General features: G+C 40.8%; 1 protein-coding gene across 2 annotated transcripts in view; it reads left to right on the top strand.

Moving 5' to 3' along the window:
- Positions 1-22,531, top strand: part of LOC124111461 (E3 ubiquitin-protein ligase TRIM37-like) — a 67,402-nt gene that overhangs the window by 10,831 nt on the left and 34,040 nt on the right. For both annotated transcript variants that reach the window (XM_048401197.1, XM_048401196.1), the window contains exon 2: positions 21,609-21,710. In XM_048401197.1, coding sequence (XP_048257154.1) covers positions 21,609-21,710 — 102 coding nt within the window. The remainder of the gene's footprint in view (positions 1-21,608; positions 21,711-22,531) is intronic.

Genomic DNA, 22,531 nt, shown 5'->3' with positions numbered 1-22,531 from the left:
AGCATGGTCAGAGATACTAGGGTATTGTCAGAGACATCAGGTCATTGTCAGAGATATCAGGTTTTTGTCAGAGATATCAGACTATTGTCAGATATCAGGTATTTGTCAGTGATATCAGGCTATTGTCAGAGATAACAGGTTGTTGTCCATGTTGTCAGAGATATCAGACTATTGTCAGATATCAGGTTTTTGTCAGAGATATCAGACTATTGTCAGATATCAGGCTACTGTCAGAGAAATCAAGTTATTGTTAGAGATACCAGGTTATTGTCTGAGATCTCATTATTGTCAGATATATCAGGTTATTGTCTGAGATCTCATTATTGTCAGAGATATCAGGCTATTGTCAGATATCAGGTTTTTTCCCGAGATATCAGGCTATTGTCAGATATCAGGTTTTTGTCAGTGATATCAGGCTATTGTCAGAGATAATAGGTTGTTGTCCATGTTGTCAGAGATATCAGATTACTGTCAGAGAAATCAAGTTATTGTTAGAGATACTAGGTTATTGTCTGAGATCTCATTATTGTCAGATATATCAGGTTATTGTCGGAGATACCAGGTTACTGCCAAAGATATCAGGTTACTGACATTATATTTGTTTGTGCTATGCCGGTCAGCAATTATTCCATGTTAATATACTTCCATAAATGAATGAATTAATATGAGTCAGTACATTGTCTGTGGAATTAATCATATATATAAGTCATTTGAAATAAGTGAGCATTCTAAATTCAATACCTCATGCCCCCGGCCACACCCAGCACATAAACAGGTTGAGAACTTTGATGAATCTGTCGACATGCAGATCGTGAAGCACTTGTATTTTCTTGAGTTGACTCCGTGGGCACCAGTGACAGAAATAATCGAGCATGATGCACCGCCGTTGATGAGATAAGCAGTCTTGATAGATAGACATGGTCAATAGTGTCAGACGTTGTCGGAGCAGTGCGAAGCCCTCGTCGAACTTCCATGTATCTGTGTTTGCATACACAACGGGGATTAGCCGTCTTCACTGATCGACAGACAGCTTCTGAAAGGACTAAGTGAAATGCGTTTGTTCTGGAGAAATGTTCTCAGGTCTAAGAAGAGAGTGTTGTAGTTTGATTACCCATGCTAGTTTAGCTGCTGACTCTTTGTCGGTTGTTTCCACTGATGGGGACAAAACATAGAGCATGCATGAACATTACTGTGTTACACAGCTTACAAGGCATAAACTGAATTATTTCTTCAACCTGAAATATGGAACGAATGACCTATGTACCCTATTTGTATTATCTCCACCAAAGTAACAACACACGCACAGACACCGCACCACATCCATAGCATGCCACGCCACGCACACCACACCAAACACCATTTCATCTCTTGCTCACTCACTCACTCACTCACTCATTTGAAACTCACTCACTCACTCACTCACTCACTCACTCACTCACTCACTCACTCACTCACTCACTCACTCACTCACTCACTCAACCACTCAACCACTCACTCAACCACTCACTCAACCACTCACTCAACCACTCACTCAACCACTCAACCACTCACTCAACCACTCACTCAACCACTCACTCAACCACTCTCAACCACTCTCAACCACTCTCAACCACTCACTCAACCACTCTCAACCACTCACTCAACCACTCACTCAACCACTCACTCAACCACTCTCAACCACTCACTCAACCACTCTCAACCACTCTCAATCACTCACTCAACCACTCACTCAACCACTCTCAACCACTCTCAACCACTCACTCAACCACTCTCAACCACTCTCAACCACTCACTCAACCACTCACTCAACCACTCACTCAACCACTCTCAACCACTCACTCAACCACTCTCAACCACTCTCAACCACTCACTCAACCACTCTCAACCACTCACTCAACCACTCACTCAACCACTCTCAACCACTCACTCAACCACTCACTCAACCACTCACTCAACCACTCACTCAACCACTCTCAACCACTCACTCAACCACTCTCAACCACTCTCAATCACTCACTCAACCACTCTCAACCACTCTCAACCACTCTCAACCACTCACTCAACCACTCTCAACCACTCACTCAACCACTCTCAACCACTCACTCAACCACTCTCTCAACCACTCACTCAACCACTCACTCAACCACTCTCAACCACTCACTCAACCACTCTCAACCACTCTCAACCACTCTCTCAACCACTCTCAACCGCTCTCTCAACCATTCACTCAACCACTCTCAACCACTCTCAACCACTCACTCAACCACTCACTCAACCACTCACTCAACCACTCTCAACCACTCTCAACCACTCACTCAACCACTCACTCAACCACTCTCAACCACTCACTCAACCACTCTCAACCACTCACTCAACCACTCTCAACCACTCACTCAACCACTCTCAACCACTCTCAACCACTCACTCAACCACTCACTCAACCACTCTCAACCACTCTCAACCACACACTCAACCACTCTCAACCACTCTCAACCACTCACAACCACTCACTCAACCACTCTTAACCACTCACTCAACCACTCACTCAACCACTCTCAACCACTCACTCAACCACTCTCAACCACTCACTCAACCACTCTCAACCACTCACTCAACCACTCTCTCAACCACTCACTCAACCACTCACTCAACCACTCACTCAACCACTCTCAACCACTCTCAACCACTCACTCAACCACTCACTCAACCACTCTCAACCACTCTCAACCACTCACTCAACCACTCTCAACCACTCTCAACCACTCACTCAACCACTCACTCAACCACTCTCAACCACTCACTCAACCACTCTCAACCACTCACTCAACCACTCTCTCAACCACTCACTCAACCACTAACTCAACCACTCTCAACCACTCTCAACCACTCACTCAACCACTCTCAACCACTCTCAACCACTCACTCAACCACTCACTCAACCACACACTCAACCACACACTCAACCACACACTCATTCACTCACTCAACCACTCACTCAACCACTCACTCAACCACTCACTCAACCACTCACTCAACCACTTTACTCAACCACTCACTCAACCACTCACTCAACCACTCATTTTAGATATTCGTAGTATACTTGGGTCCACTAGACATGATGGTGATGCATGCTTCTGTAGTTTAAACATGTAGTGGTTCTGTCATCAGTAAACCTGTCATCAGTTGGGATTCTGTGATAAGAATAATAAAACAGTATTTAGGTTACAGAGCTTGATTTATTAGGAACCAGAAGTAGCTTATACCTGGTGCATGTTGACCTCAAAACCGCTGCTTGCATCAGTCTAAACCAGGTTGCACTCTAACTCAGGCTTCACAGGGTACTTAAACTATGGACGTATATGAAAGTAAGAAACTTAAGAAAGTAACATCTCAGGTCCGAGGACAATGTCAGTAATATTTAGTTTTCAGTTCACTTCAAATGGATACACTTATTTAGACAAAATCTCCTGGCATTATCGTAAGATTGACCTGAATTTATTCCCAGTGTTGGGGCGGTAGGGTAGCTTAGTGGTTAAAGTGTTCGCTCATCACACTGAAGACCTGAGTTCGATTCCCGACATGGGTACAATGTGTGAAGCCCATTTCTGGTGTCCCCTGCCATGATATTGCTGGAACCTTGCTATAAGTGGCGTAAAACAATACTCACCATGCCCAGTGTCTTCAATAATTCTAGCCTTTTAGTATAATCTGTGAATGTTTTATTTTTATTCTTCACAATTCAAATAGTGAAAGTGTGCCAAATTTAATTCAAAACTAGGATCGTGAAAATGATGCGTGTTTAAGTCAGGTATCAAATCTTTAGATTTACAACATATTATCATGATAAGTTTTCCTATAATAATTAGATCCACATCAAGTGCTTTTATGAGTTATCATGGTGTAATATTTATACATCATTTCATAAAATCATGAATATGGTATTGTTCACAACCTGTGTCCTATTCCTTTGAGTTGCCTGTGTGACTGTGACTGTGACAGGGTATTTATTACACCGATGCTGTTGATGAACTCGCATGGGTTACAGCAACCATGTTTTTTTATATCACTGATCCCATAAACGTATAACAGTATGCGTGACATTCATATTCAGATGCATCTTTCATTACATGAACGCATAACAGTACATTGTGCTCTTTGGCGAACTTTCAGAGGTGTTTTGAGTTTATCGTTTTAAGCTGTAGGATCACTGATAACGGTTACCATGGTTACGGTAAAAGTTCAATTTTGTGGGGAGCATGGAAGCGACACTGAGTAGTTCAAGGATTATTCATTATAATGTGCATGTTTTGCCTGTTTCATCCTGATTGCCCTATATGTGGCACATAGTTCTGTTGACACCCAACTAATTCCGTTTCACATTTCTCGTATTACACAGGCTGTCGCACATGGCTGTTCATTTGTCATGCAATATGCAAGTTACCAACTCCTGTTGTCTGGCGATAATCTCTGTGCAAGCACACATGTAGTCACTCACCCACTCCCTGAACCATATTATTTTCCCCTCCGCCCGGGCTTCACTGTATGGCTATAGCCCTAAATGAAGCAAGTCTAGATTTTCCACAGATAAATCTCCCATCTCAATGAAGCTCCTTTTCAATTTGAATGGAATTGCTTGTTTTTATCAAAGTTGTATATATTTTGAAAGACTAAGCGTTACTCTAGTAGTAACACTATAATGTACCTGCTAAATAGGGGCAAAGTGGACCAGCGCCCTTTTCACAAAACTAAATAGGGACAGAGTGGATCAGCGTCCTGTTCACAAAACTAATTATTGACAGAGTGGACCAGCACCCTGTTCACAAAACAAAATAGGGAAAGAGTGGACCAGCGTCCTTTTCACAAAACTAAATAGGGACAGAGGGGACCAACGCCCTGTTCTACAAAACTAAATAGGGACAGAGTGGACCAGCGCTCTGTTCACAAAACTATATAGGGGCAAAGTGGACCAGCGCCCTGTTCACAAAACTAAATAGGGGCACAGTGGACCAGTGCCCTGTTCACAAAACTATATAGGGGCACAGTGGACCAGCGCTCTGTTCACAAAACTAAATAGGGACAGAGTGGACCAGCGCCCTATTCACAAAACTAAATAGGGGCACAGTGGACCAGCGCTCTGTTCACAAAACTAAATAGGGACAGAGTGGACAAGCACCCTGTTCACAAAACTAAATAGGGACAGTGTGAACCAGCGCCCTGTTCACAAAACTAAATAAAGGCAAAGTGGACCAGCGCCCTGTTCACAAAACTATATAGGGACAGAGTGGACCAGCACCCTGTTCACAAAACTAAATAAAGGCAAAGTGGACCAGCACCCTGTTCACAAAACTAAATAGGGGCACAGTGGACCAGCGTCCTGTTCACAAAACTAAATAAGGACAGTGGACCAATGCCCTGTTCACAAAACTAAATAGGGGCACAGTGGACCAGCACCCTGTTCACAAAACTAAAAATGGCAAAGTGGACCAGCACCCTGTTCACAAAACTAAATAAAGGCACAGTGGACCATCACCCTGTTCACAAAACTAAATAGGGGCACAGTGGACCAGCACCCTGTTCACAAAACTAAATAAAGGCACAGTGGACCAATGCCCTGTTCACAAAACTAAATAGGGGCACAGTGGACCAGCACCCTGTTCACAAAACTAAATAGGGGCACAGTGGACCAGCACCCTGTTCACAAAACTATATAGGGACAGTGGACCAATGCCCTGTTCACAAAACTAAATAGGGGCACAGTGGACCAGCACCCTGTTCACAAAACTAAATAGGGGCACAGTGGACCAGCACCCTGTTCACAAAACTAAATAGGGGCACAGTGGACCTGTTGCCTGTGTGACTGTGCCAGTGTATTTATTACACCGATGCTGTTGATGAACTTGCAGGGGTTACACTGATCCCATAAACATATTACAGTATGCATGACATTCATATTCAGATGCATCTTTATCATTACTGCATTCATGAATGCATAACAGTAAACTGTTACCATGGTTACAGTAAAAGTTTAATTTTGTGAGGAACATGTAAGCGACACTGACTAGTTCGAGGATTATTTATTATAATGTGCTTGTTTTGCCTGTTTCATCCTGATGGCCCTATATGTGCCACATAGTTCTGTTGACACTCACCTAATTCCGTTTGTCAGCACCATACCCGTGCTCGTGGGTTTCACCTAAGTAGTAAACGTCGGAGACCTCCATTACTTCGGGCTTTCCTCCCACATTAAGCTGACACGCCGCGATATAACTGGAATACTGTTAAAAGCGGCGTTAAACCCAACTCACTCACTCACTCACTCACTCACTCACTCATTCCTGTGGCTGATAACCTTTCAGTCGGGCTGCAGAAAAGGTTCCTCCACCGGCTTGACTGTCTGGCAGATAATTTGAAGACTATTTAAATACCGGGTACTCATGGTAGATTCCCCATCAATTGTTAGCATTATTTCGACTGAATCGTGATGCGATTTGTCTCTTATTTTATGCGGTTCTTCAATATTTCTAATGTCTGAATGCGCGCAGGTAACTTTGAAGATGGGCAGTCAACATTTTTGGGTCACCTGCCTGACTGTCTTGTTGGGTTAAAAAAACATTTTAAACACTTGTTATGCACTTAATCAACAGCTGGTTTGCCTGATCCAGAGTCAAACCTGTTTATATCTGGACATTGTGATATAGCTTGAATGTTGCTGACTTCAGCGTAAAACAACATTCATTCATTACTATGCTGGCCAGAGTACTATCCGTGTGAGAATATTCAAACACTCGAGGTCAAAAACATAAACAGAGAAAAACCAAATTTTCCAATATGTGCCCCAATAAGATAAAGGCAATCAATTACAATTCCCCAAAGACTTCTTAGACACTTGGGGGGGCACGGGTGGCCAAGTCATCTAAGGCGTCGCTAATTGCAGTGCAGAGTTGCGTCCCTTGGGGTCGCCAGCGACCTATGATTGTGGGTTCGAATACCGGTTCACCCTGATTATGTTTCTAGGTTTGTCAGCACCATACCCGTGCTCGTTGGTTTCACGGAAGTTGTAAACGTCTAAGATCTGCATCACTTCGGGCTTTCCTCCCACATTAAAGGGGAAGTGTACACGCAAAAGTTACTTTCTTTCTTTTTCTAAACAAAACGCAATTTTAGAATTAGTTAGTATCTGTGTTTGAAAATATACACTCATTTTTTCACAGTGAAAGTAGGAAGCTCACAATAGTGTGAAAATGATATGCCGTTATGAGGCCTTCGTTTTTCGAGCTAAACAGGCCTGAGTTATCCCCCTTAGATTATGACGTAATTGGTGCCAATTCAACTGGGTCCCTGTCTATTCTCAACGCAAAAGATATCAAGTACCAGTTTGCGGTAAAACAACATGGCCTACGACACACTCCGGCGCAGTGGTGACTCAACATAACACTATGCTAGCTGGCATCTGAGACGCAAGAATCACACAACTGTACCTACACCACGTGAAGCGGCTCTAACAAAGCATGATGACGTCATAATGTTTATCAATTGGCACCAATGACGTCATATTGCAAGGGGCATAAGCCATGGTGTTTTTGTTATGGAAATAGAACACTTGGTAAATGTGAAAAATATAAATAGCTTTAATGCGAAAATTATGTTGATTAATTGTGATATTTTTATATTTTTGTCTATGACACTTCTAGGTTAACACTTTTAATGTGGAAAAAGTACAAGAAATATAGGTTCATTTCCGTGTGAACTTGCCCTTTAAGCTGACACGCAGTGATATAACTGGAATACTGTTATAAGCAGCGTTAAACATAACTCACTCTCAGACACTTGAGCAGATTGCTTCGGTGGAGATGTGGTTTCTTTCCCTGCATGCTATAGATTCGTATAGATACATGGAGGGACTAGCAGACGATCCAAAATAGTTAGGTTGAGAAATACAACAATAAATAGAAAGCTAGATTAGAAAGTTGCTGGATTTATCTGTGATAAGCGCCCATGTGTGTGTGTGATTAGAGAGGTTACCAATAAACATGGTCTTGCAGGAAGCAAGGAATGGCCTTACTACGACAGTTCAGATCAAGGGGATTGGCATCTTAGTGCTCCTGGGAAGTTCCATTTGTATCTGAATTGAAATCGGAACATTTTCAGCGTTGATGTCATTGGTATCAGGGCCATTGTGATGTAGTGGTGATAGCTAGCCGAGCAATCAATGGTACTGATGTTGCAGCCATGGAGGACGAGGAGGGGAAGGTTCACAGTAGGAGACAGAAATAGCTTATTCTCATTAGAAAAGGGGTGTGGGGAAGATATTATGGTGAGGACTGTTAGGATTTTAATGCTCGAATTTTACGCTGTTGTTTCCTGGGCCTATTGTCCAGTACAATATTGATAGAGTGAACAGGATCTCATTCTTGGATGTGTTTCTCTGTGTGAGTGTTTTCAAAATGTGGCTTAGTTTCCTTCCAAGAGTCAATACAGAGAAGCCAACCATTTCAATTCTGGTGGAATAGTTATGATTTTGAGCCTAAAATTATGTTCTTACACTTGTCCTCCAAAACATGAAGATTTTTTGTCATTTTTTGAAGAAATATTTAGATGCATAAAATGTTGTGGCGAGTAAACTGTAAATGTTGTTGTTGTTTGTTGTTTAATGCCGCACTCGGCAATATTCCAGCTATATGATGGCGGTCTGTAAATAATCGGGTCTGGACCAGACAGTCCAGTGATTCACGTCATGAGCATCAATCCACTCATATGGGGCATGATGACATGCATCCCAAGTCAGCGAGCCTGACCACCCGATCCGGTTAATCGCCATAGCAGAATTGAGTTTACTAGCCCAAAGTTTTTCATTTGATTACTAAGTGATAGTTTATGGACTAGTATCATCTGATCTTCCTAGAACAGAAGGGGTAGGTCGGGTAGCCCAGTGGTTAAAGCGTTCGCTCGTCACACCGGGTTCGATTTCCGACATGGGTACAATGTGCGAGGCCCATTTCTGGTGTCCCCCAGCGGGTTATTGCTGGAATATTGCTAAAAGCGGCGTAAAACCATACTCACTCACTCCTATATTCCAGAAGAAATGTTACTAGACTCGGACTTCGAACTAGTAGCTAAAGTGGCAGATTGTTATAACTTATATGCTGTTATAACCAGTGTCATGGTTTGCAAAGGTGACTTGCATTTCAATGATAACTAGACTGATAAATAGAATGATGCTTTAATGCTTAAGTTTTACATTATTGCAATGAATATGTGTTGAAATACCTTTAAATTTAAGAGGATCCGAATTTTATACAAGGGCATATAGAGTCCTTGATATATGCCTGCACGTTACTGCTGAATACTGTTCAAAGCTTAAAGGGAGGTCAGGTAGCCTAGTTGTTAAAGCGTTCGCTCGTCACACCGAAGACCCAGGTTCGATTCCCGACATGAGCACAATGTGCGAAGCCCATTTCTGGTGTCCCCTGCCGTGATATTGCTGGAATATTGCTAAAAGCGGCGTTAAATCAAACTCACCCACTCAAAGCTTAAAGTTGGCTCATGTTCTCGTGTTCCCCATTGTGATATGGCTGTAATATTGGTAAAAGAACGTAAAACCATACTCTCTCAAAGCTAAGTTAAACCCATCTCACTAACCCTCACTCATCATGATCACCCACCCAATTCTTCTTGTCGCTTCAAATGTTTAGAGAAAAACACTTGAGAAGTATTGAAATAAATGATTACAAATGAGGTAATATTCTTACATGTAACCATTGAGAATTACAATGAAATCTCTGATCTGAGGCTATTTTTGTACTGATTGGCACCATGCATGCATTCTGTGAATTCCCTTTGATCTTAAATTCTTTTTATTCTGGATTTTAGTGTTTCTGTCCAAGTTTGAAAATTTCAAGTACTGAAATTACAGTAAATTGATCGCCACACATAATTGTTATTGGGTGATAATCACACCCCTGTGTTCCTGGATCCAATTAGTAGAGGAGCAAGTACATTGTTTATAGGGCAAATTGACAGACGGGCCAGGGAATTGTAGAAGGGAATAAACCATTGATTCCTGATCCCTTATTGCAAACAACAGAACGAGGAAACATGCTTATGAAACTGACAGCTCGCGGTTAGAAATTCACATCAAATAGTCGTCAGTTTCACTCTGAACTTAGCTCATGTGAATTGATGAAATTCCAAACTATCCAAATTCGAGACAACCTCTCCAGAGAGAGAAGTTTGGCAAGATTTGAAATTGGCATTTTCATAAATTTTATTCTACGCCAATGGTTTGTTTAGGAGGAGAGTCCATCATTTTTGTTGAAGTGAAAGGACCCAATTTTTCATAAAATATAGACACTGACTCAGGTTAGTGTTTGTTGAGTATGGCTATTTCGTAATCGGAGTCTCTTGATAGAGATTTCACATTATTGACATGACACTTACATTAACCCCTGGTTCGAACAGGCTTCAGCTAATTGTTAGGCGGAGGGATAATACCGATCCTCGCTGCCAGCACAGTCTAATAGGTTACTGTCTATCTAATTTGTAAGGCTATCTAGCTTCATAACGCAAGCTGCACTCGGCTTGTCTGATTTGCCGGAACACTGGCGGGAGGAGAAATGTTTTATTGCCCGAAGGATAAATGTTTTATTACTTATGAAGAAACGGCTAATGAATGTAGTTTGGAGAAGAATTGAGGGCTTGTGTTGACGGAGATTGTCAATTTGATTAACGAAGCATTCATTTCTCACCAATTGAAGAAATAGAATTTTTCAATGGAGTATGGTCCATTATAGGTATAGGAGTTGATTTTGCAACAGTAAGAGGCAGCCAACTTTGAGCTGTGGAAGTTCTTCATTGGATGTGGATGAATCGGCTACATTTGGTGCTTTTCATACGAGACTGGACTCTCAGACAGACGTTGGATAAATATAGTTATTTTGGACTAGATGCTCTGGTAGTCATGAAAGTCAAATGCTAAGGAGGATGAGGACTCACATCCAGTTTCCTTTCAGCACAATTTAATATTGTGTTCGACTGTTGGGATTCATTTTGGAAATAATATAAACATAGGATGGAGTTTCTGTGATTCTTCATCAGAGAAGGAACGGAAACTTGATATTGTAGAACTGGAAACTGCTTGTCTAGTGCCAAACTTTCGCATTTCTATCCTGTACTCGGTTGCAGATCAATCTGTTAAGTGGGTGAATTCAGATGAAGGGTGTTCAATTGATGACTGTGTTTTGTCTGACTGGTGTTGGATTTCGTCGGTGGAGGGTCTGACGATATGCAGAGATGAGTTTGGTCAAGCGGAAAAAGAATAGGAAGGATCGACATCATTTGGTGAAATTGAAGCCGCCTAAGAAGGATATAGACCACCATGTTTTTTCTTTAGACATCATCGACATCGCGTGTGGAAACTATCTAGTGAATGGGTCTGTGGGTGTACCACAAGGGTTCTCTAGCTCAGGCAAAACGGTTGCGTTTTCCGAACTGACGGAACGTTTTATGGTCTTGGACACAAAAGAACAGGCTCAAGCCCTGGCCATGGCAGAAGTTATCAACGCTAACGATGAGTTCTATTTCCAAGTGAAAATCGGTCAGGATTATGTCATCGTTAAGGTGTATTGCTCATTGATTACATTCGTAAATATCTGTCAATCAGGTGTGCATTTCGTTGTATGTGGTATGTATTGCATGTCAATTACATTGTTTATCTTCAATGTGTTGATGTTGGTGATATAACTGCAATGTTCAAAGTATGTAAATTTCACGACTGGAATTGCAGATTTCGGTTTCAGACTTAGGAACAATCCCCATTCATCATAAGGATAATGCTAATCATTCATTCATAAAATTGTAGATTTCAGAGAGATTTGCCAAATTCTTGTTTCCAGTGAATCAATACTTTGATGTTGGCTATGCATGTAGCACCCCACGTCTCTTCCCCTGTGCTTCGTATGCTGCGGATGCTTTTGTTTGCAGTTTTCTGCAGAGCATGTTTAGATAGTATGAATTGATTTCTCATCCATTTTTCCACCAATGTCTCTTTTGACATGAACAAGCCCTGTTCGGTAATCTTCTTTACCCAAATTCTAACTGGAATTCTCTCATAAAATAGAATGTATTTTTCTAGAAATGTTCATTTTGACGTTAACAAGTATTCGACCCTAGTGATTTGAATCAAAGGGAATTCAAACGACAAAATGTATGGGAGATGTACAACGCTAATAGAATCCATGTATTATAGCCACCTAGAGAAATCAACCGTGATCGACATTGCAAGAAATATATGTTGTATCTGACATGGTCTGTATTTATTTTCTTCTGTTGTTTTGAGGTAGAGACTGCCTTACTATGATCTATCATGATGACAATACAAAATGTTGTGTTTAATGTAGTGAGATCATTTTCTCCTGTAACATGCAAGGTGTAAGTCATGTATATCCAGGAAATTGCCTGCTTGATAACATAAACGTCACACTTTTTGATTTATGGGATGTTAGATGCGGTGTTTCGAGGCATTTATTTTGACAAGAAATCAATTTGACATCCTTTTAGCATGAAGCACTCTCAGTTACTTTCTAAAACGAGTACACTACTCAAAAGAAGATAAGGGCAATTCTTTCATATTACTATAGTTAATATGTCGCATGACAGATTAAATATAAGGAAGAGAATTTATGGATGTCAACTTCTTCATAATAAAGAAGTTGACATCCATAAATTCTCTTCCTTATGTGTATCACTTCTAAATGCCTTTCAAAGACTCGATTAAATATAGAAATATACAAAAATCATGTGGTTCTTAACTTCTTTTGAGTAGTACATGACAGATTAACTGTGGTAATCAGTGTTAGAAATGAACATTTTTGTCCACTAATCCTTATAATGATAACATATAGTAAAACCCTTAAAAATGGCACATTTTTAATGGATGTGACTCAACCCAAAAAAGTACTAGAATCTGTATGTTACAAACTAGTCCTTTTACTAGTCCTTAGGATGTGTTAACTATTGGGAAGTTGGGTAAGGACTACAGAACTAGTGCCAATTTCTATCCCTAGGTGATTTGAAAGTATCGGGGGGTCCTTCTTTTGAGTAGTACATGACAGAATAACTATGGTAATATGAAAGTATTGGGTGGTCCTTCTTTTGAGAAGTACATGACAGATTAACTCTCTTAATATGAAAGTATCGGGTGGTCCTTAACTTCTTTTGAGTAGTACATGACAGATTAACTGTAGTAATATGAAAGTATCAGGTGGTCCTTAACTTCTTTTGAGTAGTACATGACAGATTAACTCTCGTAATATGAAAGTATCGGGTGGTCCTTCTTAAGAGTAGTACATGACAGATTAACTCTGGTAATATGAAAGTATCAGGTGGTCCTTCTTTTGAGTAGTACATGACAGATTAACTATGGTAATATGAAAGTATCGGGTGGTCCTTCTTTTGAGTAGTACATGACAGATTAACTCTGGTAATATGAAAGTATCGGGGGGTCCTTAACTTCTTTTGAGTAGTACATGACAGATTAACTCTGGTAATATGAAAGTATCGGGGGGGTCCTTAACTTCTTTTGAGTAGTACATGACAGATTAACTCTGGTAATATGAAAGTATCGGGGGGTCCTTCTTTTGAGTAGTACATGACAGCTTAACTCTGGTAATATGAAAGTATCGGGGGGTCCTTAACTTCTTTTGAGTAGTACATGACAGATTAACTCTGGTAATATGAAAGTATCGGGGGGTCCTTAACTTCTTTTGAGTAGTACATGACAGATTAACTCTGGTAATATGAAAGTATCGGGGGGTCCTTAACTTCTTTTGAGTAGTACATGACAGATTAACTCTGGTAATATGAAAGTATCGGGTGGTCCTTAACTTCTTTTGAGCAGTACATGACAGATTAACTATGGTAATATGAAAGTATCGGGGGGTCCTTAACTTCTTTTGAGTAGTACATGACAGATTAACTATGGTAATATGAAAGTATCGGGGGGGTCCTTAACTTCTTTTGAGTAGTACATGACAGATTAACTCTGGTAATATGAAAGTATCGGGGGGTCCTTAACTTCTTTTGAGTAGTACATGACAGATTAACTCTGGTAATATGAAAGTATCGGGGGGGTCCTTAACTTCTTTTGAGTAGTACATGACAGATTAACTCTGGTAATATGAAAGTATCGGGGGGTCCTTAACTTCTTTTGAGTAGTACATGACAGATTAACTCTCTTAATATGAAAGTATCGGGTGGTCCTTAACTTCTTTTGAGCAGTACATGACAGATTAACTATGGTAATATGAAAGTATCGGGGGGGGTCCTTAACTTCTTTTGAGTAGTACATGACAGATTAACTATGGTAATATGAAAGTATCGGGGGGTCCTTCTTTTGAGTAGTACATGACAGATTAACTCTCGTAATATGAAAGTATCGGGTGGTCCTTCTTAAGAGTAGTACATGACAGATTAACTATGGTAATATGAAAGTATCGGGTGGTCCTTCTTAAGAGTAGTACATGACAGATTAACTCTGGTAATATGAAAGTATCGGGGGGTCCTTCTTTTGAGAAGTACATGACAGATTAACTGTAGTAATATGAAAGTATCGGGTGGTCCTTAACTTCTTTTGAGCAGTACATAAATTCAAGCTATAACTACAGCCAAAATGGGCTGATGGTTGTGAAGTTGCATTATTAGATTCGCTATGCCTAAATCACACCCAACGCACCATCCATTTTGTGTTGCCAAGTGCCAAGTTGGAGCTATATAAATGGATTTTTTTGGGTCCCAAAGGGAAATATGGAACTGGCTGTGTGATAATTGTTTGGTCATACAAAATATATTATTGAGATTTCCTATTGACTGAGTACTGAATTATCCTCAATTACTTATTTTAGACGATTTCATCTCGTGCTTCTCCATGTATTATATTTTGGCAGAAAATTACAACATGCAGAGTTTGTGATGCAATCTGCTTTAAAAAAAAACTACAACCAGTTTTGTTTTAATGAATAATGGTAAGTTGTGCACATGATTTGTACACACGATTTCGCTGAAATGAATTTAAACAATATTAAAAAGAATTTTGAATAAAATTAATGAAATACACAATGAACACTTTTTATAACCAGACAGTATAAGTACAAGATTATATTGTGTACTCCAGTACGGATTTGTTGACCTGGTATTTCCGGTGTTACGTGCTCATGGTAATGTCGTCGTGAAAAAAACATAAAAACTCATTATGGCGTGTGTAATGCGCACCCCCTTCTACATGGATGAGGTTTTGGGGAAAAAAGTGTGCACTGTGCTCAAGAAAATACGGTATAGTTAGAAAATAACAGTATTACTTGCTTTCCCCGGAAACCTTCCAACATGTAAGGCAGCGAATCAAGATATGAAATTTCCTTTGAAATCTTTCCTTTGAGCTAGTGCCGATGAAACTTCCTTTGAGGTAGTGACGATGAAACGCCCTTTGAGCTAGTGATGATGAAACTTCCTTTGAGCTAGTGCCGATGAAACTTCCTTTGAGCTAGTGATGATGAAACTTCCTTTGAGCTAGTGATGATGAAACTTCCTTTGAGCTAGTGCCGATGAATCTTCCTTTGCGCTAGTGACGATGAAACTTCCTTTGAGCTAGTGACGATGAATATTCCTTTGCGCTAGTGACGATGAAACTTCCTTTGAGCTAGTGACGATGAAACTTCCTTTGAGCTAGTGACGATGAAACTTCCTTTGAGCTAGTGCCGATGAAACTTCCTTTGAGCTAGTGACAATGAAACGTCCTTTCAGCTAGTGATGATGAAACGTCCCTAGAGCTAGTGACGATGAAACTTCCTTCGAGCTAGTGACGATGAAACTTCCTTCGAGCTAGTGACGATGAAACTTCCTTTGAGCTAGTGACGATGAAACTTCCTTTGAGCTAGTGCCGATGAAACCTCCTTTGAGCTAGTGACAATGAAACTTCCTTCGAGCAAGTGATGTTGAAACTTCCTTTGAGCTAGTGATGTTGAAACTTCCTTTGAGCTATAAGTGACGATGAAACTTCCTTTGAGCTAGTGCCGATGAAACCTCCTTTGAGCTAGTGACAATGAAACTTCCTTTGAGCAAGTGATGTTGAAACTTCCTTTGAGCTAGTGCCGATGAAACTTCCTTTGAGCTAGTGATGATGAAACTTCCTTTGAGCTAGTGATGATGAAACTTCCTTTGAGCTAGTGCCGATGAATCTTCCTTTGCGCTAGTGACGATGAAACTTCCTTTGAGCTAGTGACGATGAATATTCCTTTGCGCTAGTGACGATGAAACTTCCTTTGAGCTAGTGACGATGAAACTTCCTTCGAGCTAGTGACGATGAAACTTCCTTTGAGCTAGTGCCGATGAAACTTCCTTTGAGCTAGTGACAATGAAACGTCCTTTCAGCTAGTGATGATGAAACGTCCCTAGAGCTAGTGACGATGAAACTTCCTTTGAGCTAGTGACGATGAAACTTCCTTTGAGCTAGTGACGATGAAACGTCCTTTGAGCTAGTGACAATGAAACGTCCTTTCAGCTAGTGATGATGAAACGTCCCTAGAGCTAGTGACGATGAAACTTCCTTCGAGCTAGTGACGATGAAACTTCCTTCGAGCTAGTGACGATGAAACTTCCTTTCAGCTAGTGACGATGAAAGTTCCTTTGAGCTAGTGCCGATGAAACCTCCTTTGAGCTAGTGACAATGAAACTTCCTTCGAGCAAGTGATGTTGAAACTTCCTTTGAGCTAGTGATGTTGAAACTTCCTTTGAGCTATAAGTGACGATGAAACTTCCTTTGAGCTAGTGCCGATGAAATGTCTTTTGAGCTAGTGACGATGAAACGTCCTTTGAGCTAGTGACGATGAAACTTCCTTTGAGCTAGTGACGATGAAACTTCCTTTGAGCTAGTGACAATGAAACTTCCTTCGAGCTAGTGCCAATGAAACTTCCTTTGAGCTTGTGCCGATGAAACGTCCTTTCAGCTAGTGATGATGAAACGTCCCTAGAGCTAGTGACGATGAAACTTCCTTTGAGCTAGTGACGATGAAACTTCCTTTGAGCTAGTGATGATGAAACGTCCTTTCAGCTAGTGACGATGAAACTTCCTTTGAGCTAGTGCCGATGAAACGTCCTTTCAGCTAGTGATGATGAAACGTCCCTAGAGCTAGTGACGATGAAACTTCCTTTGAGCTAGTGACGATGAAACTTCCTTTGAGCTAGTGATGATGAAACGTCCTTTGAGCTAGTGACGATGAAACGTCCTTTGAGCTAGTGATGATGAAACGTCCCTAGAGCTAGTGATGATGAAACTTCCTTTGAGCTAGTGACGATGAAACTTCCTTCGAGCTAGTGACGATGAAACTTCCTTTGAGCTAGTGACGATGAAACTTCCTTTGAGCTAGTGCCGATGAAACCTCTTTGAGCTAGTGACAATGAAACTTCCTTCGAGCAAGTGATGTTGAAACTTCCTTCGAGCTAGTGATGTTGAAACTTCCTTTGAGCTAGTGACGATGAAACTTCCTTTGAGCTAGTGCCGATGAAATGTCTTTTGAGCTAGTGACGATGAAACGTCCTTTGAGCTAGTGACGATGAAACTTCCTTTGAGCTAGTGACGATGAAACTTCCTTTGAGCTAGTGACAATGAAACTTCCTTCGAGCAAGTGATGTTGAAACTTCCTTTGAGCTAGTGACATTGAAACTTCCTTTGAGCTAGTGACGATGAAACTTCCTTTGAGCTAGTGACGATGAAACTTCCTTTGAGCTAGTGACGATGAAACTTCCTTCGAGCTAGTGACGATGAAACATCCTTTGAGCTAGTGATGTTGAAACTTCTATTATCTTTTTGCAACTGCCATGACTTCATGCTGAATGAATTTTTAACCTTAATCAATTTTTGCAAATTTCATGAGATTATTTAGCATAGTTTATGAGCACTTATAATACATTCTCCTATTTCTACGTGGATACCTCTAACATTAGACAAACAGACTTGGCTACTGCTAGGTTCCATCCCTGCTAATTGTTCCAGTGTGTTTTTATTTACATTCTGAACTGGAAGGTAGCCTAGTCATTACAGTGTTCTCTTGCTCTGGTTAAGGGTTCGACAGTGGTTTCAGTGTGTGAAGCCCATTCTTGGTGTCCGCTACCTGAATATATGGCTGCTTTATTCCTAAAGGTGGTGTAAAACCCGATTTGTAAACTGTGTACTAACCTAAGACTTTAATTATTTGTTTTTTTAGTTGGTTCTTGAGACTGACCAACAAAATATTACTGAAATTAGCATGATTAGAAGGAAAGAAAATATGACTGTGACAAAAAAACAACTTGGCCGACTCTATTTTACAATTAGTTGAAATGAAAAAATCCCTGCTGTTCTAAAGAAATGGTTAAAATTATGTAAAAATGTCTTTATCCTAACAAGAAAAACAATCAATTATTTTTCGGTATCATTCCGCAATTGTACTTTCATGATGGTGTGTCCTTCAAGTTTGTTATTCAATCAATCTGACAGTACTAATTGGGAAGTTGAAAATTGTTTATATTTATTTTTCAATGACCCACCATGAATTTTAGGCCAAAACATATATCAATCTACTAATAAAATACAAAAGGCCTAATAAAATTTTTTTTGGAAAAAATAAATATTACGATTTTCCAAACAATTGCTGCCTCAGCTTTTCAAGTTGTGTAATATAAACATATTCTTTCGATCAATATAAAGTTCATTTCGTGTCAATTGCTTGTCAAAAGCAGAAAATAAAATGTTATTTCTATCTTAATCTTGCCTACTCTCTTTCAAACAAATAATTGGCTGAATTCAACAGTTGATATGCTGGCTACGATGTATTCTAGGTCCCAAAATAAACATCCTATTACCATTTATTCTGAGAACCATCCCATCACTGTCAAAGAAAAGAAACTTTAATTCATCAAATTTGGACAAAGGAGTAATTTCGAGATGGGAAGAATCCCTCCCAATTTCATGTCTGGATATTTGAGCTGTGTCAACTTACAATGTCTCTACCCTGCCGGGAAAATCAAAGAATCGCTCAACTGTTGAGCTGCACTTTTGGCTTTGGTTGTAAATCAAATAGGAGATATTGATTGGAGGGCAGACTTTTGTGAAAAAGGAGATTGCACAATTTGTTGATCACTAAACCGTATAAACTGCTTCACCACTGCCCTGGCTCTGAGTGTAAGACCATCATGAATTGAGTTGTGTTCATGAAGGTTCAAATGTTGTTTTATGGATTCATGATTTGTGCAGAGTAAAAACAGTTTTTGATTGATTGGGGCTGCTTGATTTGGAATATTTGCTGATTTTAAACTTTTGGGGATGACATACAACGCTTGGAATATTTTGTATTTTTTTCGATATCGTTACATGTATTTGATGCATTCTGTAGGTTATGGCCTCATCTTGGCTAAATAGCTCGTGCTGGTGGCACATTATTTCTCAGGAAAAGAGGATTTATTTGTGTGTATAACCATGTTAGGATGCTGTCCACTACTCAGTGATGATTTGTAAACCATTTATTCAGAAAAAGGTCCCGATATTATCCTTGTTGTGCACATGAATGCATTTGATACAGAGAGAAATGGATTCTTAGTTGTAGAGATGTCGTGAAGGTTTGGAGGAGAATGATTATAGTTTGTGATGAAGCATTTAACAATATTACATCATGAAGGATGATTGCATAGTCGACACAGATTTGTCTCAACTCTGATGCTGCCATGGGGATACCGAGTTAGAAGTGGTCACCAGATCTGGTCACCAGAATCAGTGTTTGAAATAATTTAAAAACCCAACAAGACCTGACTAGTCAGGCAGGTGACCCAAAAATGTTGCCTGCCCATCTGCAAAGTTACCTGCCTGCATTCAGACATTATAAATATTAAAAGTCTTGAAAAATATGAGGGAAATCACGTCTTGATTCATTTGAAATAATGCTTACAATTATTTGAGAATTTACGAGAAGTTATTATAACACTTAATATGTAAATTGGTTTTAAATTATCAGCCAGGCTGTCAGACTGGCAGGTAGAGGATAATTTCATGCAGCCCTACAGAGAAGTTACCAGCCACGGGTATTTGGGCAGGATTGGCAACTATGATTGATCGTAAGAGGCGACTTGGTGGATCGGGTGGTCAGGCTCTGTGACTTGCTCGGGCGGTCTGGTAGCCTAGTGGTTAAAGCGTTCGCTCGTCACGCCGAAGTCCCGGGTTCGATTCCCGACATTGGTACAATGTGTGAAGCCCATTTCTGGTGTCCCCCGCCGTGATATTGCTGGAATATTGTTAAAAGCGGCGTAAAACCATACTCAGTCAGTCAGTCAGTCTGTGACTTGCTTGATGGTATGTCATTGTACCCTGACAACGTGGATTGTTTTTCCAATTTCAGTGACTGGATTGTCTGATCAAAACTTGATTATTTACTGTCCTCTGTCATATAGCTGGAGTATTGCTGAGTTGCACATTAAGCAACAAACCCATTTAACTCTAAATGAATATCAGATACTCACAATTATTTAGAGAACAAGTTACTAGCCACAAGGAATGCCCCGAGTGAATTAATGTTTGTGCCTTTTCAAAGGTCTTTTTAACTTTATTTAATGAGGGACATCTATTCAATAATTCCCAGTTGTCATGGTTATGTGTAGGTTATTCTCTATATTATCTTCTTCTTTTTTTTTGATGGCCTCCGTGGTTTAGAGGTGGAGCATCCGCCCGGAGAGCAGAAGGTCCTAGGTTTGATCCATGGCCACGTCATACCAAAAGACGTTTAACATGGTCTTGTTGTTACCCTGTCTGGCGCTAAACAAGGATTGGTCGTCTTGTCGGAGTCAATATACTGTGTCTGAGTGGGGTATTCGTGTTAAACTGCAGCATGGTATCTGAGTGTGCTAGCACTATAAATCAGCATCAGTCCGGACAAGTGCAAGCACACACACACACAAACACAGAAACACACACACACACACACACACACACACACACACACACACACACACACACACACACACACACACACACACACACACACACACACACACACACACACACAGAGGATGACCACACTGGATGACCTCTACTTTGTGAAATTGCATTTATTTTGTCTCCCTCCTCCCCATTATATGTGGCAGTGAGCACTAAGTAAAAATTATTTATTCTAACCTTAAGTGTTTGCTTTTAATAACTTACACCAAACACTAATTAGTAGTGAAAATTAGTGGTAAAAATAGAAATATTTTCATCCATTGCGCCATATTTGACACTGCCAACTGTAATTCGTCAGTGTGCCAGGTATTTTGGCCATCCTGTCTTTGAGAAAGATGTCTGTCGGATCCTGAGCAATATATCGTGATATGTATCGAATTGCACAGTTTGTGTTTTTTCTAATTATATGCATGTAAATGCAAATGCAAGGTCCCTGCTGATGTACTGTAGCCAGTTTTGCTTTGTTTGACTGTGCAGAATAATGCCAAAGGTTGTGGCCCTTTCTTCATGACAGGATCTGCTGACCATGGGTTTAAATCACATACTCGTTTTGATCATGACTTATGTTTACTAATATTTTTTATATTTATTAATACAGAGCCTGGCGGAGGTGTTCCGATGTTTCATCTGCATGGAAAAGCTGCGGGATGCCCGCCTCTGTCCCCACTGCTCCAAGCTGTGCTGCTTCTCCTGTATCAGGGTAGGTAACTCCTGTGTCCCTATTGCTTCTCCTGTATCAGGGTAGGTAACTCCAGTGTCCCCATTGCTTCTCCTGTATCGTGGTAGGTAACTCCTCTGTCCCCACTGCTCCAAGCTGTGCTGCTTCTCCTGTATCAGGATAGGTAACTCCTGTGTCCCCACTGTTCCAAGCTGTGCTGCTTCTACTGTATCAGGATAGGTAACTCCTTAGTCCCCACTGCTCCAAGCTGTGCTGCTTCTCCTGTATCAGGGTAGGTAACTCCTGTGTCCCCACTGCTCCAAGCTGTGCTGCTTCTCCTGTATCAGGATAGGTAACTCCTTAGTCCCCACTGCTCCAAGCTGTGCTGCTTCTCCTTTATCAGGGTAGGTAACTCCTGTGTCCCCACTGCTCCAAACTGTGCTGCTTCTACTGTATCAGGATAGGTAACTCCTTAGTCCCCACTGCTCCAAGCTGTGCTGCTTCTCCTGTATCAGGGTAAGTAACTCCTTAGTCCCCACTGCTCCAAGCTGTGCTGCTTCTCCTATATCAGGGTAGATAACTCCTTAGTCCCCACTGCTCCAAGCTGTGCTGCCTCTCCTGTATCAGGGTAAGTAACTCCTTAGTCCCCACTGCTTCTCCTGTATCAGGGTAGGTAACTCCTGTGTCCCCACTGCTCCAAGCTGTGCTGCTTCTCCTATATCAGGGTAGGTAACTCCTTAGTCCCCACTGCTCCAAGCTGTGCTGCTTCTCCTATATCAGGGTAGGTAACTCCTGTGTCCCCACTGCTCCAAGCTGTGCTGCTTCTCCTGTATCAGGGTAGGTAACTCCTTAGTCCCCACTGC

This window comes from Haliotis rufescens, unplaced genomic scaffold, assembly GCF_023055435.1.
Source record: "Haliotis rufescens isolate VD_foot unplaced genomic scaffold, xgHalRufe1.0.p SCAF_21, whole genome shotgun sequence".
NCBI classification, from domain to species: domain Eukaryota; kingdom Metazoa; phylum Mollusca; class Gastropoda; order Lepetellida; family Haliotidae; genus Haliotis; species Haliotis rufescens.
This window is presented reverse-complemented; position numbering and strand designations above follow the sequence as displayed.